The sequence below is a fragment of the Acinonyx jubatus genome, chromosome B2 (genome assembly GCF_027475565.1).
Source record: "Acinonyx jubatus isolate Ajub_Pintada_27869175 chromosome B2, VMU_Ajub_asm_v1.0, whole genome shotgun sequence".
NCBI lineage: Eukaryota > Metazoa > Chordata > Mammalia > Carnivora > Felidae > Acinonyx > Acinonyx jubatus.
Genome location: NC_069385.1, coordinates 103,005,745 through 103,019,939, shown reverse-complemented (window position 1 = coordinate 103,019,939; position 14,195 = coordinate 103,005,745). Strand labels below are relative to the sequence as shown.

The following is a 14,195-nucleotide window of genomic DNA, read 5'->3' as shown; positions in this document are numbered from 1 at the left end:
CCAGAGAGGAGGTAGGTGGGGGCTGGGTTAAAGAGGTGATGGGGATGAAGGAGTGCACTTCTTGTGATGAGCACTGTATAATGAATGTATGGGAGTGTTGAATCATTATATTATACACATGAAGCTAATATTACACTGTGTGTCAACTAAATAAATTTAGGAATTTAGGAATTTAGTACATTTAGTAAATTAGGAATTTAAATAAAAACTTTTTTAAAAAGGTACCTAATAACGTTTTGCGGGGTGATTCACAGAGTGGAGAAATTGGTGACAGAAAAAATAAGAAGATGGTGACATTTTCCCATATTAATTTTAGAGCAGTAGAAATAGAACAAATGGTTGGGATGTGAAGAGATTAAAAGAGCAGTGTTGATGATGAATTTGGTATGGAGGGCAAATTCAGAACAGAAGAAACCTTGTAGGTTTTGAGGCACTTGAAAGTACAACTCCACTATTGAAAAGAATAGTACAAGTGCTTCTAAATATTCAAGTAAAATAAAAAGTTAACAGTGTGCTGAGCTCAAAGGAGCAGTGTTGAAAGTGCCTGAGAGCTGGGGGTAGCATCTTGCATGAACTTTGCAGAGAAATCCACTGTAATTCTTACCTTATTCCTTTACATGTAATATACTCTCCTCCCCCTCCACCCTGTAAACAAGTGACCTTGCTAAACTTGCTTATTAGTTCTTACAGCTATTTTATAGATTCCTTTGGTTTTCTACAAAAATCATTTTAATTTGCAAATAAGGACAGTTTCTACCTTTCCTTTCTCTTCGTTTTTTTTAAATTATTATTCACTTAATTTATTTTTTCATCTTGGTCAGTGAACTCTTTAATCCCCATCACCTATTTCACCCATTCTTCACACCCACCTTTCCTCAGCTAACCATCAGTTTGTTCTCCGTACTTAAGAGTCTATTTCTTGGTTTGTCTCTCTTTTTTTCCCCTTTGCTCATTTGTTTCATTAAATTCCACATATGAATGAAACCGTATGTTATGTCTCTCTCTGACTGACTTATTTTGCTTAGCATTAAGCTCTCTAGCTCTATCCCTGTTGCTGCAAATGGCAAGATTTCATTCTAGTTATCGCTGAATAATATTCTGGGGTGTGTGTGTGTGTGTGTGTGTGTGTGTGTGTGTGTGTGTGTTTATCACTTCTTTATCCATTCATCTATTAGTGGAAACTTGGGCTGCTTCCATAGTTTGGCTATTGTAAATAATGGTGCAAAAATATAGGGGTGCGTATATATTTTCTAATTAGTGTTTTCATATGCTATGGGTAAACACCCAGTAATGAAATTACTGGGTCATATGGTAATTCTAATTTTAATTTTTTGGAAACCTCCATACTGTCTTCCACAATGGCTGCACGGGTTTGCATTCCCACAAACAGTGCACAAGGGTTCCTTTTTTTTTTTTTTCCAAAAAACCTCTTCAACAGTTGTTGTTTCTTTTGTTTTCTATTTTAGCCATTCTGACAGTTGTGAAGTGACATCTCACTGTAGTTTTGATTTGCATTTCCTTGATGATGAGTGATGTTGAACATCTTTTCACGTGTCTGTTGACCGTTGGTATGTCTTCTTTGGAGAAATGTCTGTTCATGTCTTCTGTCCATTTTTAATTGGATTATTTGTTTTTGGCGTGTTGAGCTATAATCAGTTCTCTATACATTTTGCATACTAGCCCTTTATCAGATGTGTCATTTGCAAATGTCTTCTCCCATTCTGTATGCTGCCTTTTAGTTGTCGTTTCCTTCATTGTTCAGAAGCTTTTTGTTTTGATGTAGTCCCAATAGTTTATTTTTGCTTTTACTTCCTTTGCCTCAGGAGACAGATCTAGAAAAGTGTCCCTATAGCTGATGTCAGAGCTCCTGTGCTCTCTTGTAGTATTTTTACGGTTTCAGGTGTCACATTTGGGTCTTTAATCTGTTCTGACTTTATAATTTTGTGTATGGTGAAAGAAAGTGGTCCAGTTTCATTCTTTTCATGTGGCTGTCCAGTTTTCCCAATAACTGTTGTTGAAGAGATTGTCTTTTTCCCATTGTGTATTCATTCCTCCTTTGTTGAAGATTAATTGACCATCAGTTGTGGGTTTATTGCTGGGTTTTCTGTTCTATTCTGCTGATCAATGTGTCTATTTTTATGCCAGTACCATACTGTTTTAATTACTACAGTTTTGTAATGTAACTTGAAGTCTGAAATTGTGATAACCTCCAGTTTTGCTTTTCTTTTTCAAGATTGCTTCATTATTTGAGGTCTTTTGTGGTTCCATACAAATTTTAGGGGCCTTGTTCTAGCTCTGTGAAAAATGCTGTTGGTATTTTGATAGGGCTTGCGTGAAATCTGTGGATTGCTTTGGGTAATATAGACATTTTAATAATATTTGTTCTTCGAACCCATGAGCATGGAATGTCTTTCCATTTATTGGTGTCTTCTTGAATTTCTTTCATCAGTGTTTTATGGTTTTCAGAGTACAGCTCTTTCATGTTTTTAGTTTAGGTTATTCCTAAATATTTTATTGTTTTTGGTGCAACTGTAAATGAGGTTGTTTTCTTAATTTCATTTTCTGGTGCTTCATTATTAGTGTATAGGAATGCAACAGATTTTTGTATATTGGTTTTGTATCCAGCGAATTTCTTGAATTGACCTATCAGTTCTAGTAGTTTTCTGGTGGAGTCTTTTTTTTTTTTAAATATATTGTATTCTGTCATCTGCAAATAGTGAGAGTTTTACTTCTTCCTTACCAATTTGGATGCCTTTCATTTCTTTATGTTGTCTAATTTCTTTGGCTAGGACTTGCATTACTATGTTGAATAAAAGGATTGAGAATGGACATCCTTGTCTTGTTCCTGACCTAAGGGGAAAAGCTCTGAGTTTTTCCCAAAGGCCTTTATTATGTTGAGGTATATTCCCTCTAGACCTACTTAGGAGAGGCTTTTTATAATGAATCGATGTTGTAGTTTGTCAAATGCCTTTTCTGCATCCATGGAAATGATACTTGTCCTCACTGCTGCAGGAACTGAGGTCCAACAAAACACAAGGGTTGGGAGATGTGGTGTTGACAGAGTTTGTGGTGGTCTTCTGGGAGGGGAAGGGGGCACACAATGCTAGGAATGAGACAAGCATGACTGGGAAGGGTGGATCCACTGATACAGGGGGTGGGCAAGCTTGGTGCAAGCAAGTTAGGTAAGAGTGTTGGTGCTTATTTCCCACAGGTGGGCATTGTTTATGCTGGGGGGCAGGAGAAGGAAATGGCACTTGCCAGGTCCTTTGTTCCTAAAGGGGTCTTCCCATGATTTATCTCTCTCCAGGCGGCACTCTGAGATGAACAAATCAGTCTCCCTCCCATCTGCCACCAGCTTTTTTTAAACTGCTGGTTCTGTGCTGTATCTGAATGGGCTGTTTGTTGTGCTCTTTCAGGGCAAGTATTCACCTTCCTCTTGCCCTCTGGGCTCTCCTAGAGACAGAGCCCACTGATTTTTAAAACTGTATGCTTTAAGTCTTGATTCTGGCTGTAAGAATTCACAAAATTCAGCCCCCTTTCAAAGGCAAATGTTACAGGAATTTGTCTTCACTGTTTGTGGGCTCCCCAGTATGAAAGTCTGTTTTTTGCCTTTCTTCATGCCACTGGTTTTCTCCCCACTGTGGATGGCCATGGTCCATTTCACTCCCAAACCGTGTCTTCACCCTTCTTAACTTTTTTTGATGTGGCATCCCCCCTACTTTTAGTTGTGAGGTTTGTTCTGCAGTCTCTGGATCATTTTCTGGGTTATTTACACTGATGTGAATGTTATCTAGTTGTATCTGTGGGACAAGGTGAGCTTAGGGTCCTTCTACTCTGCCATCTTCCCCCAAGGTTACATGTAGGTAGTCCAGGGAGAGCAAGATTGGAACCTAGGTCTCTGGACACCTACCCAGTGCCCTTTTCCACTTTGTATGCTTTTATTTTCTTCTTCTTAATTTTACTGCATTGGCAGTTCACTTACAATGTGAACAAAGTGGTGCAAACTGATAGCTTTGCTTTATTACTGTTAGGGGATTCCAGATTAAAAATACTTTAATATTGTTTTCACCTATAATATAAAGAAAGAATTCAGTCGTTCACTACTACATATAAGGCTAGCTGGAGGATTTTGTAAAATATTTCTTATTAAGATGAGGAAGATACCTTCTATTCCCAGTTTTCTGAAAATTGTTTTCATTAAAGGTGTTGAATTTTGTCAAGTATATTTTTTGCATCTTTTTATGCATTTTTGCATATCTAAATATATGATACCTTTATTTTAAAATGGTATATGACATTAATTGATTTATAAATGTTGAAATAACACTTTATTCCTTCAATAACTTCACTTTCTCATGGTGTATAATCCTTTTTAAATGTTGTATCTATGTTCATGAGAAATAATAGTATGTAGTTTTCTATTCTTTTGTGGTATCTTTGTCTGCCTTTGGCATAAGGTAATGCTAGCCTGAGTTGGGAAATAGTTCTCCTGTTTTCTGTCATGACATAAACAAAAATAATCCTGAAATTGCACAATATGCACTGTATACATGGTATATCTATAATCTAGTGCAGTTTAACTTAATCTCTCTTCTAGTCAATAGTATCTTAACTGGGTTTTTGCTCCCACTCTTATTCTCTTACAGTCTGTACCTCATCATCTCACTCTCTTCTTCAGTACACTCTCATGGCTTGCTATCTCGCTTACAACAATATCCTAATTCTTTATGTGCCCCAGGGCATACCATGGGACTAAGTTTCTGCCCAATTCTCTGACCTGCTTTCAAAATGATCTTTATCTTGCTCATTCCACTTCAGTCATTCTAGTCTTCTTGCCTTTCCTCAAATATGCTAACTGTATTCCTACCTTAACAACTTTATACTCACTATTCTGTTTTTGTTTCGATCAAATTATCTTATCCATTGTTCTCTCACTTCTGTTATGATTCTAATCCATCCTTAGAAAGGATGTACCTGACTCTCCTATTAACATTTTTCTAGTCTGTCCTCTTTATTCTCTATTGTGTTGCCCATTTTAGTTCATAGCACTTACCACCTCCAATATCTTAAGTATTTATTTGCAAATAATTTCCTTCCTCTTTCCTGTATGAAAGTCTGAACTCCATGAAGTTTGGAACTTGGTCTCTCTTGTTAATCACCCTATTTCAAAGTACCTAAGTAAATACCAGAGACATTTTTCAATAAATATTTATTGAATACAGGAATGAATTATTATACATTGCAATGATTATTGCAAAAGAAATACAAGGAGCTATGAGAGAAAATGGGGGGAGTTCTTCACATTAAATACTCAAAGGAATCTCTTGGGTAAGGTGGCATTTAATGTGAAGGAGTTATTCTAGCAAATACTAGAAGGATGACTCTTTCAGACAGAGCTATAGCAAATAAAAATGCCCTTAGGTATGGAAAATCTTGTGGAGCTTGAAAGAATTTGATAAGATCATTGTACTTAGAGCATAAGAAATAAAGGAGAGAGGAATGAAGTGAGGTTAAAAGGGAAACTATAAAAAAAACATTCAACTTCTTGCAGATCAGTTTAAGAGTGTTATCCTAAGTACTTAAGAAGTCAATGGAAAGATTTTGAAAGTAGACTAAGAAGACTTTCACTTTAGAGGTTAAGGAATGTGCTGCAAATATAGCATTCAAGGGGCGCCTGAGTGGCTCAGTCAGTTGAGCATCAGACTTTGGCTCAGGTCATGATCTCATTGTTCTTGAGTTCGATCCCTGAGTTGGGCTTTGTGCTAACAGCTCAGAGCCTGCAGCCTGCTTTGGATTCTGTGTCTTCCTCTCTCCCTACCTCTTTCCTGCTCATTCTCTATTTCTCTCTCAAAAATAAGTAAGTGTTAAAAAAATTTAAATAACATTCAGGAACTGCATTGATGATCTTGAACCTCTCCTTATTTTCTGTTTACCCCATGACTATTCCTGTCCTTGAAATAGTGAATCTTGACACTGGATAAGGATATGAGTCTAATTTGACAGTCCAATCATTGGTATTACCTGGAAGGTCCATGAAAAAAAATAAAATCAAACATTTAGCAATGGAGTAGAGACACTGGGGGAGGGTTGTCTGAGAAAGAATAACCGGATAATCAAGAGGAGACTCTTCCAAGCATTATGGAGCCAAGAAAAGTGTTTTTTTTTTAATGCACTTTTTATTTTGGAGTATTTTTAGATTTATAGACATTTTGCTAAGATAGTGCAGAGAATTCCTATATACTCTTCACCCAGTTTCAGTTTCCCCTCATGTTATCATCTTGTATAACGCTAGTACATTTGTCAAGAATAAGAAAGAGACATTACTATCAAAAACAATTCAGACCCTATTCAGATTTCACCACTTTTTCCACTAATGACCTTTTTGTGTTCCAGAATCTGATCTGAGAGACCATGTTCCATTTAGTTCTCATGTTTTCCTAGTCTCCTCTTGTCTGTAATGGTTTCTCAGAATTTCCTTATCGCTCATAATTTTTACATGAGCAACAGATAATATAATCATAGATTATGTAACTTTTTAATCCTTTGATGAAAGAAATTTCTGTAAAATAAAAAGTAGATCCAAGAGAAAAAGACTCCTTATTACTTGGAATCAAGTTTGTAGCCAACATGCTGACAATATCTTTGCTAATGTCACATCTAAGTAGATAGTGTGGCCCTTCTCTACTTAGCCCCCCTCAGTCTGTATTGGGTGTTTAATAAATTTTATCTTTACAATAGCAGGAAGCCTTGCAACTGTCCTTGGGAAGACTATGGGCACAGGATAGTGTTTTCTTCAAATCATTACAGTTTTGATATTTATCTTCATACTTGCAAACATTGGCTGAAATAAAAACAAAGAAATTAGTTCATTATAATTTTCCTCTATAGCAGCAACACAAACAATACATTCAATGCAAGTGGGGAGAACACAATTGAAAAAACAAGTTGGCATCATTACACTATGATGTCAAGGGACACATTAATCCACCACTTCTTTTAAAATTTGAGCTTTTTGAAATGTTTCTAAGATGAATTGACCTACTTTTCTTCCTCAGAAAACAAAATAAAATAAATGTAAATGAGTCTCTAAAATTGCACTGTCCAGAATTGTAGCCTTTAGTCATGAGGTTGTTTAAATTTAAACTTAAATTAATTAAAATTAAATAAAATTAAGAAAATACATTTTCAGGTTATCAGTGACACATGTTACATTCCCAGTGCTCCATGACCAATCTGACTAGTGGCTACTTTACAGGACAGTGCAAAGATTGAACATTTCCATCATTGCAAAAAGTTATATTAGACACTGTTGCTCCATCTAGATGCTAGAGCCACTAGTTTTTCTTTCAAGAATAATAAACCATTATGAGAAGATGTGGATATAAAAATGGGAGGGAATTTTACTACAATTATCTGACATTTCCACTTTGAAGTCCCTCAGTGACCACAAACTCAATTAACTCTCAAACTAAATTCATCACTTTACCTGCAAACTTGGCATTCCTTTGGAGTCCCTCCCCAACTCCCAACTCAACTCCCCCAGTATCAGAGAAATGAAACTTAACTACTAAATAATTCAAACCAGATACTGGGAATCAATATGAACTCATGGCTCTCTACTTTTTATCAGCACTCAACAAATGCAAGTAACAAACAGTAGCCATTCTACTTCTTTCCTGTCATTCATTACTGTCCATTTCTCTTCATTCATTTTGTCCTAATGCAGTAAAAACATCCATTTGGCTTTTGAACCCATGTTTTCAACAGTCTCCAAGCTGGCTTGAATCCACTTGTTTCTCCATACTACTGCCAGATCTTGATAAAACACAATTCTGACTTCATCCCTCTACTTCTGTGAGTTAATATTGCTATACAAGGATTTGATTGACATTTTAAAAGTATATAAAAATTACTAACAACACAAGTGCAAATGGTTATTAAATTAAACTTGATTATTCTAACTATACTATGGGAAAAATGAATTTAGTATAATGAACTCATTGGTGTATAAGAAATGTTTGGTGTCTGGACTGAACCATATCTGTGATCTCATACCTTTATGTTTGTACATATTTTCTCTTTTTAAAATGCAATAATGAAATTTTGCTACAATTACATTAATTTTGACAGGAAAAATATTCAATTACAATGAATATTTTCACAGAAACATTTTTAGATATGCCAATAGGTAATGAGTCCAACATAAGCACAAATATACATTGATGGTAGATATTTCTTTAGGTTATATATGGTTACAGGGTTTTAGTTACAAATAAATATAGATACTGGCTTGTGTACATTTTTTGATTAAACACCCTCTGTTGAATATTTTTTGTCTTTTGCATGAGGGAATTGCTTAAGTTAGTTTACAATCAGAAGATTTTCTAATTCTTTTTTTCATGTTTATTTATTTATTTTGATGGAGAGACAGAGAGAGAAAGAGAAAGAGAGAGAGAGAGAGAGAGAGAGAAACCTGAGCAGGATCCACGCTGTCAGCCTGGCATGGGGCTTGACCTGAAATCATGACCTGAGCCAAAATCAAGAGTCAGATGCTTAACTGACAGAGCCATTCAGATGCCTGAAATTTCCTAATTATTAAAAAAAAAAGGTCAGTCCATTTTATTAGATGTACTAGCAAGTTAATGACTTCAAACTTACTGCATAGTCCATTGTCACAGTCATGAGGGCAGCTGGCACAAGGCTTTCCTTCTAGGTAGGGTGTATTTATCTTGTTAAGATGATTACCACTGAAATTTGAAATACAAAGTGTCAAACATTTTTCATTTTTCAGTTTAGTTTATGCTACTAGGGTGGCACCTATCACCACAAATACCTGAGTATTTATTCAGTGTTTTTAATCATGTCAAATAACTGAAAAACTAAAATTCCGAAAATGTACTCAGATACCAATGTAAAGTAAGAAAATAACTCACACATTCACTTACTTCCTTGACCATAATCTCCCAGCCTGAGATACTGAAATGGGATAAATGGGGTCTAAAATTTTTGGAGTATATTTCAACATGGCAACATTCTTTCTCACCCAGAAGATGTGGTCAATTGCTAAAGCAATGTACCCCAAGGTGCTGGCTGGTGATAAAACATATTTCTTAGAGAGACAGCAAGTTCCTGGGAAAGAAAGGGTTGCCATAGGGAAAATACTTAAAGTTACATGTAATTTTACATTTAAAAAAGAAAATATGATAATTTTTAAATATGAACTAGAGAAGGTAAAGCCCAGGATGCTTTTGGCCTCTAGATGGGGGTGATGATTTTCAAGTGATTTTTGGTGTGTTGTATTTGGGAGTAGGGGTGACAGGAAGATTTTTGAATGTCTAGAGGTTTTGTGTGTAAGATTTTAATACTTAAAAAAGAGGGAATGTTAGAAAAATGGTTTTATTAACACTAATCGCTAAGGTATATTGGTCTTACAGTAACTAGTCTACCCCTCGTTGGTGAATATTATTCGATTGGCCGTTATTATCTGAAAATATAAGACAGTCAAAATCTCGATTGCTCCAAGTAGGCCGACAACACAAGGCCATGCATCTAAATCTCAGCCCCTGCACAGAATATACCCGAATGTGTGTAAGCCCCTGGAAAAATGTGAAATAGACACAAATATGTTCTGGAAGTTCTCTCACCCCTGCTTTCCCTCATTATTCACTCCAACTCTCATTTCAGATACCTGGCATCAGATCCTCCTTTCTTAGAGCCAGACAGTGACTTTAGATGCATTCTCCTAGGAACTTTTCAATCCTTTCTACTAAACCCTCATAGGTCCTTGCAGGAAAATGACATTGGGAGTCATACTTCTCAAACAGGAGATCCATATACTTGGGTTATCGACAGTCTCAAAATAAAGCCTGAAGATAGCTTGGTTTTAGGGGTCTCCTGTCCCCGATGGCAAGGAATTTCAAACATTTAAAGAAATTAAGGTTAACAGATATGTTGAGATTAGATCTTCAGTATATCCACAGAATTTATTCTGGGTAAGTTCAAACATAATCTTTGATGAAAGAACACATTTCCTGCTGCAAGTCAGGACCTTAAAGAATGGTTCATTATGGAGATTTTGTGCAAACTTCTGAAAAACAAGGGTTAAGGATGTTCTTCTCTCCTGGACTCTGAAATACATTAAAGATCTCTTGAAAAAACCTTTGAGAGCCAATGAATGAATCATCTGTGATGGTAATAGCATAGGTAGCATTTTAGATAAGCACGGGTGGGAACATTTTAGCCGAAAGAGCTGAAATCACAATCAGCCATTCCCAGTTTCCCAGTCCATCCCTTGCTTAACCATCAAGCTGCCACCTTCCTAGAGTATGAAGTTAGTGAGAACCAATGACATCAAATCCACAGAAATGCACACTACCCATGCTCATTGATTAGCTGTGAGCCCAAGGGAAAGGTCACTGAGAGAAAAGATGTCACTCTGTAATTGGGGGAAATAGAGTTTCAGATTTTACACTTGGAACTGAAAACCTGGTGTCTTCTCTGATAAATTGAATGTATCTCAACTTAAAAGGCATTTCCAAAGACACAATTCCTTCTTTTTATTGAAATATTCTTTGTATTGTAGTTTGTTCAATATACGAAAATTTCAAAATATTAAATTGCAGATGGGATTATTGGCATTCAGCTCTAAAGCGTATACTTACGCAGGACAATATTGGCAAACATAGTAATATTTCAGAATATCTTGATTGGGACAATAGGCAACTCCACATCCAACGTGGTAAGAGGAGTACCAGACAACCTACAAATCCGGAAGGGAACATAGGAGAGTACATGAAAGAGGGAAAATATTGAAAAACAAATAGTACCAATTGTAAAACTGAAAAAAAAAAGTTACCATTATGGTATTGCCTTGTGGAAATATTTAGTTCAATTATTGAAGCAAATCACACATTTTAAAATACTGAATTTTCATATACAATCCTCACTTTATGCATCTATAATGTTGGGAAAATACAGGGTGTGCTTCCCTATGAAGAGTTCTGCCAGCCAAGGAATAAATGACAGTTTATATGTCATGACAGAATAAATGAAGTACTGTTCAACACCAAGGCTACTAAGTCTACTCACATTCTCACGCAAATTGAACATGGGTTGGTCATAATTTGGAGAAGCTTTCTATATTAGAACATTTGTGGCAGAAGTATTTTAATTTGTTTTCCTTACCTGGGTATAATGTCCAACAACTGCACCAGCAGTCTTTGCTCCCTTACCATAGATAAAATTGTCCTTCTCATCATACCAGTTTTGGATTGGGGCTGACCATGACTTAGGGTGAGATGACATATAGAGATTCTCACCACAGTTTGTACCTAAGGAGAACCAGATCACAATGAAGCAATAAAGCATGCCATGGCAAAAGAAATTAACTAAATGAACACAAAGATGTTGCCTTTCAAACAGTGCCTATGCTTGCCAACTCTTAACACGTAATAAAACAGCTTCTGTCCTTACCAACTATTAAGCTGAATAGAAGACAAATCTGTCTACCACATTGATGCTGACCCGAACATGCAAAATTTTGAATAGGTTGAGAAGATCTTATGCTTTAAAAACCCTTCTCCTTTTGGGGTGTCAGAGATGCATTCTTTTCCATGCAAAATTCTTCACATGTGTAATGTTTCCTGTAGTCTCAGCTTGGTATTGTAAGCATGCAAAGGGTAATGACCAACTTTTATTCTTTTTTTTCTTCTTCATGCCTACTTTCGCCAGATACTTTTCATATATTGGACCCTGAGTAAATGTTTATGGTATGATTTTTGTGTGAACTTGGAAAAAATGTTCTACAGGTAGTCTTTAAGAGTCCCAATTAAGAGGGAACTGACATCAGGGGAGATGGCGTTTTCAAAGTTTTTGGATCCTCCCTTAATCAATAAATTAGAATGTCATCAGACCAAATCTTCCTCAGAGAAGTAGGTAAGAAGAGCCTTGCAGAGGGTCACATCAGCAACATGGTGGCGTAGGAAGCCCTGGATTCTCCTTCCCCCGACAAACACACTGATTCAGCAACAATTCCCAAACAAATTGCCCTTGTGAGAAATCCAAAACTAATTGCAAGGCTTCTATACCCTGGGAGAATATGAACCAGACAAACTGAAGCCTGTAGGGAAATTAGGACACCTTCTTGCTAGAATGCCTACCCTCAGCACAGTTTCTGCCATATGATCAGGAAGAGATCCCGTATCTCCCAGCTTCTCCCAGGGGAAGGAAGGAGTTGGTTCATTTGTCCAGCCCCCCAACCTTTCCTTAAGGAAAACTCCCAGACGGTTGGCTTCTGTCTTGCTAGTCTTGGAGCTCTGATTGTCAGACACAGGCTAGCCATCTGGAGGAAAATGGAGATGGTGGTTGGGACTGGTAGATATCACATCTCCTCCCCATGGCTTAGCACAGAGCAAGCAAATGAAAAATCTTAGCTCTCAGCTTCTTTTTCCTGAGGAAGCAAAGCGTTGATTGGTGTGTCCAATGCTATTTCCCCAGGGCTTCCCAAAAATCTGACATCTCTCTTGCCAGTCTTGGAGCTTTGATGGCTTTGGCACAGTGTTGCCCCCCTGGAGGGAGAACACAGATGGTGTTTTGTATTGGTAGATGCCATGGCTCCTCTCTTCAGCTCAGAAAAGAGCAAGCGAACAAATACCACAGCTACCTGGTTCTCCCTGGGGGGTAGGGGCGGGGGAAGAGTTGGTCTGGGTATCCAATGCCACAAACTTTCCAGAGGCTGCCCCAAAGCCTGGCTTCTGACTTGTGTCTCTGAGAATGCGAACTAGACCTAGCATAATCTAGTTCCCTGGGGCAAATGAGAACAGATAGAGGTTTGGGCTGGCAGTAGCCATAGACTCTCTTGGTTCAGCACAGAGTGAGCAGATAAAAAACCCTAGCTCCTAGCCTTTCCATGAGAAAGCAAGAATTGGATGGGATGACTAAATCTCCATCTTTTATGGGGGCTGCCTGAGGAACTGACTAAAGATCTTTTGTGAACACAGTCAACTTGAGCAGACACTTCTCCAAGGAATATGTACAACCAGCCAACAGGTATATAAATGACTTTGGGTAACATAGATATTTTAACAATATTAATTCTTCTCAATGGGCAAAAAAACTTCTCTTCAAGAAGTGATGATGAGAAAATTGGACAGCCACATGGAGAAGAGTAACTTTGGACACCTAAATTACACCACACACAAAAATTACCTCAAAATAGATTAAAGACTTAAACATATGACCTGAAATAGTAAAACTCCTAGAAGAAAATATAGGGAAAAAGCTCTTTGACATTGATCTTAGCAATGAATTCCTGAATGTGACACTAAAAATATAAGCAACAAAAGCTAAAATAAATAAGTAGAACTGCACAAAACGAAAAAGGTCTGCAAAATAAAAGAAACAATCAACAAAGTGAAAAAGCAACCTGTGGAAACAGTGAAAACATTTGCATAGCATATAACTGATAAGGAGTTAACTTTCAAAGTATATAAAGAACTCATATAACCCAATAGCAAAAATTAACCCAATTTAAAAATGGGCAGAAGATTTGTTTTTGTTTTGTTTTGTTTTCTGTATATTTTTTATCATTTTTCATTTAGCATTTTATTTTATTTTATTTTATTTTAATTAATTAATTTATTTTTCCAATATAGTTAACATATAGTGTTATATTAGTTTCAGGTGTACAATATACTGATTCAACAAGTCCATACATAACCCTGTGCTCATCAAGACAAGTGCCCTCCTTAATCCCTATCCCCTGTTTCACCCATTCCCCATCTCCACCCCACGGTAACCATTAGTTTTTTTCTCTATAGTTAAGAATCGTTTTCTTAGTTTCTCTCTCTCTCTCTCTCTCTCTTTCTCTCTCTCTCTCTCTCTCTCTTTTTCCTTTTCTCTTTTTACTTGTTTGTTTGTTTCTTAAATTCCACATATGAGTGAAATCATATAGTATTTGTCTCTTTGGGACTGATTTTGCTTAGCATTATACTCTTTAGCCCCATCCATGTTGTTGCAAATGGCAAAACTTTTTTATGGCTGAGTTATATATATATATATTTCTTTTCTTTGCACATTCATCTATCAATGGACACTTGGGCTGCTTCCATAATTTGACTATTGTAAATAATGCTGCTAGAAACATAGGGATGTATGTATCCCTTTGAATTAGCGTTTTTGTAGTTTTTAGGTAAACA

At 36.6% G+C, this 14,195-nt stretch overlaps 1 protein-coding gene and 1 long non-coding RNA gene across 2 annotated transcripts in view; one reads left to right on the top strand and one right to left on the bottom strand.

The window, feature by feature from the left end:
• The window catches only part of LOC106981615 (uncharacterized), a 62,542-nt gene that overhangs the window by 2,093 nt on the left and 46,254 nt on the right, over positions 1–14,195 (top strand). The window lies entirely within an intron of this gene.
• The window catches only part of LOC106973988 (cysteine-rich secretory protein 2-like), a 49,608-nt gene continuing 40,738 nt past the window's right edge, over positions 5,326–14,195 (bottom strand). The window contains exons 6-9 of the mRNA XM_015071152.3: positions 11,185–11,330; positions 10,662–10,759; positions 8,659–8,747; positions 5,326–6,841 (exon numbers count right to left, since the gene is read on the bottom strand). Coding sequence (XP_014926638.1) covers positions 6,714–6,841; positions 8,659–8,747; positions 10,662–10,759; positions 11,185–11,330 — 461 coding nt within the window. The 3' untranslated portion in view covers positions 5,326–6,713. The remainder of the gene's footprint in view (positions 6,842–8,658; positions 8,748–10,661; positions 10,760–11,184; positions 11,331–14,195) is intronic.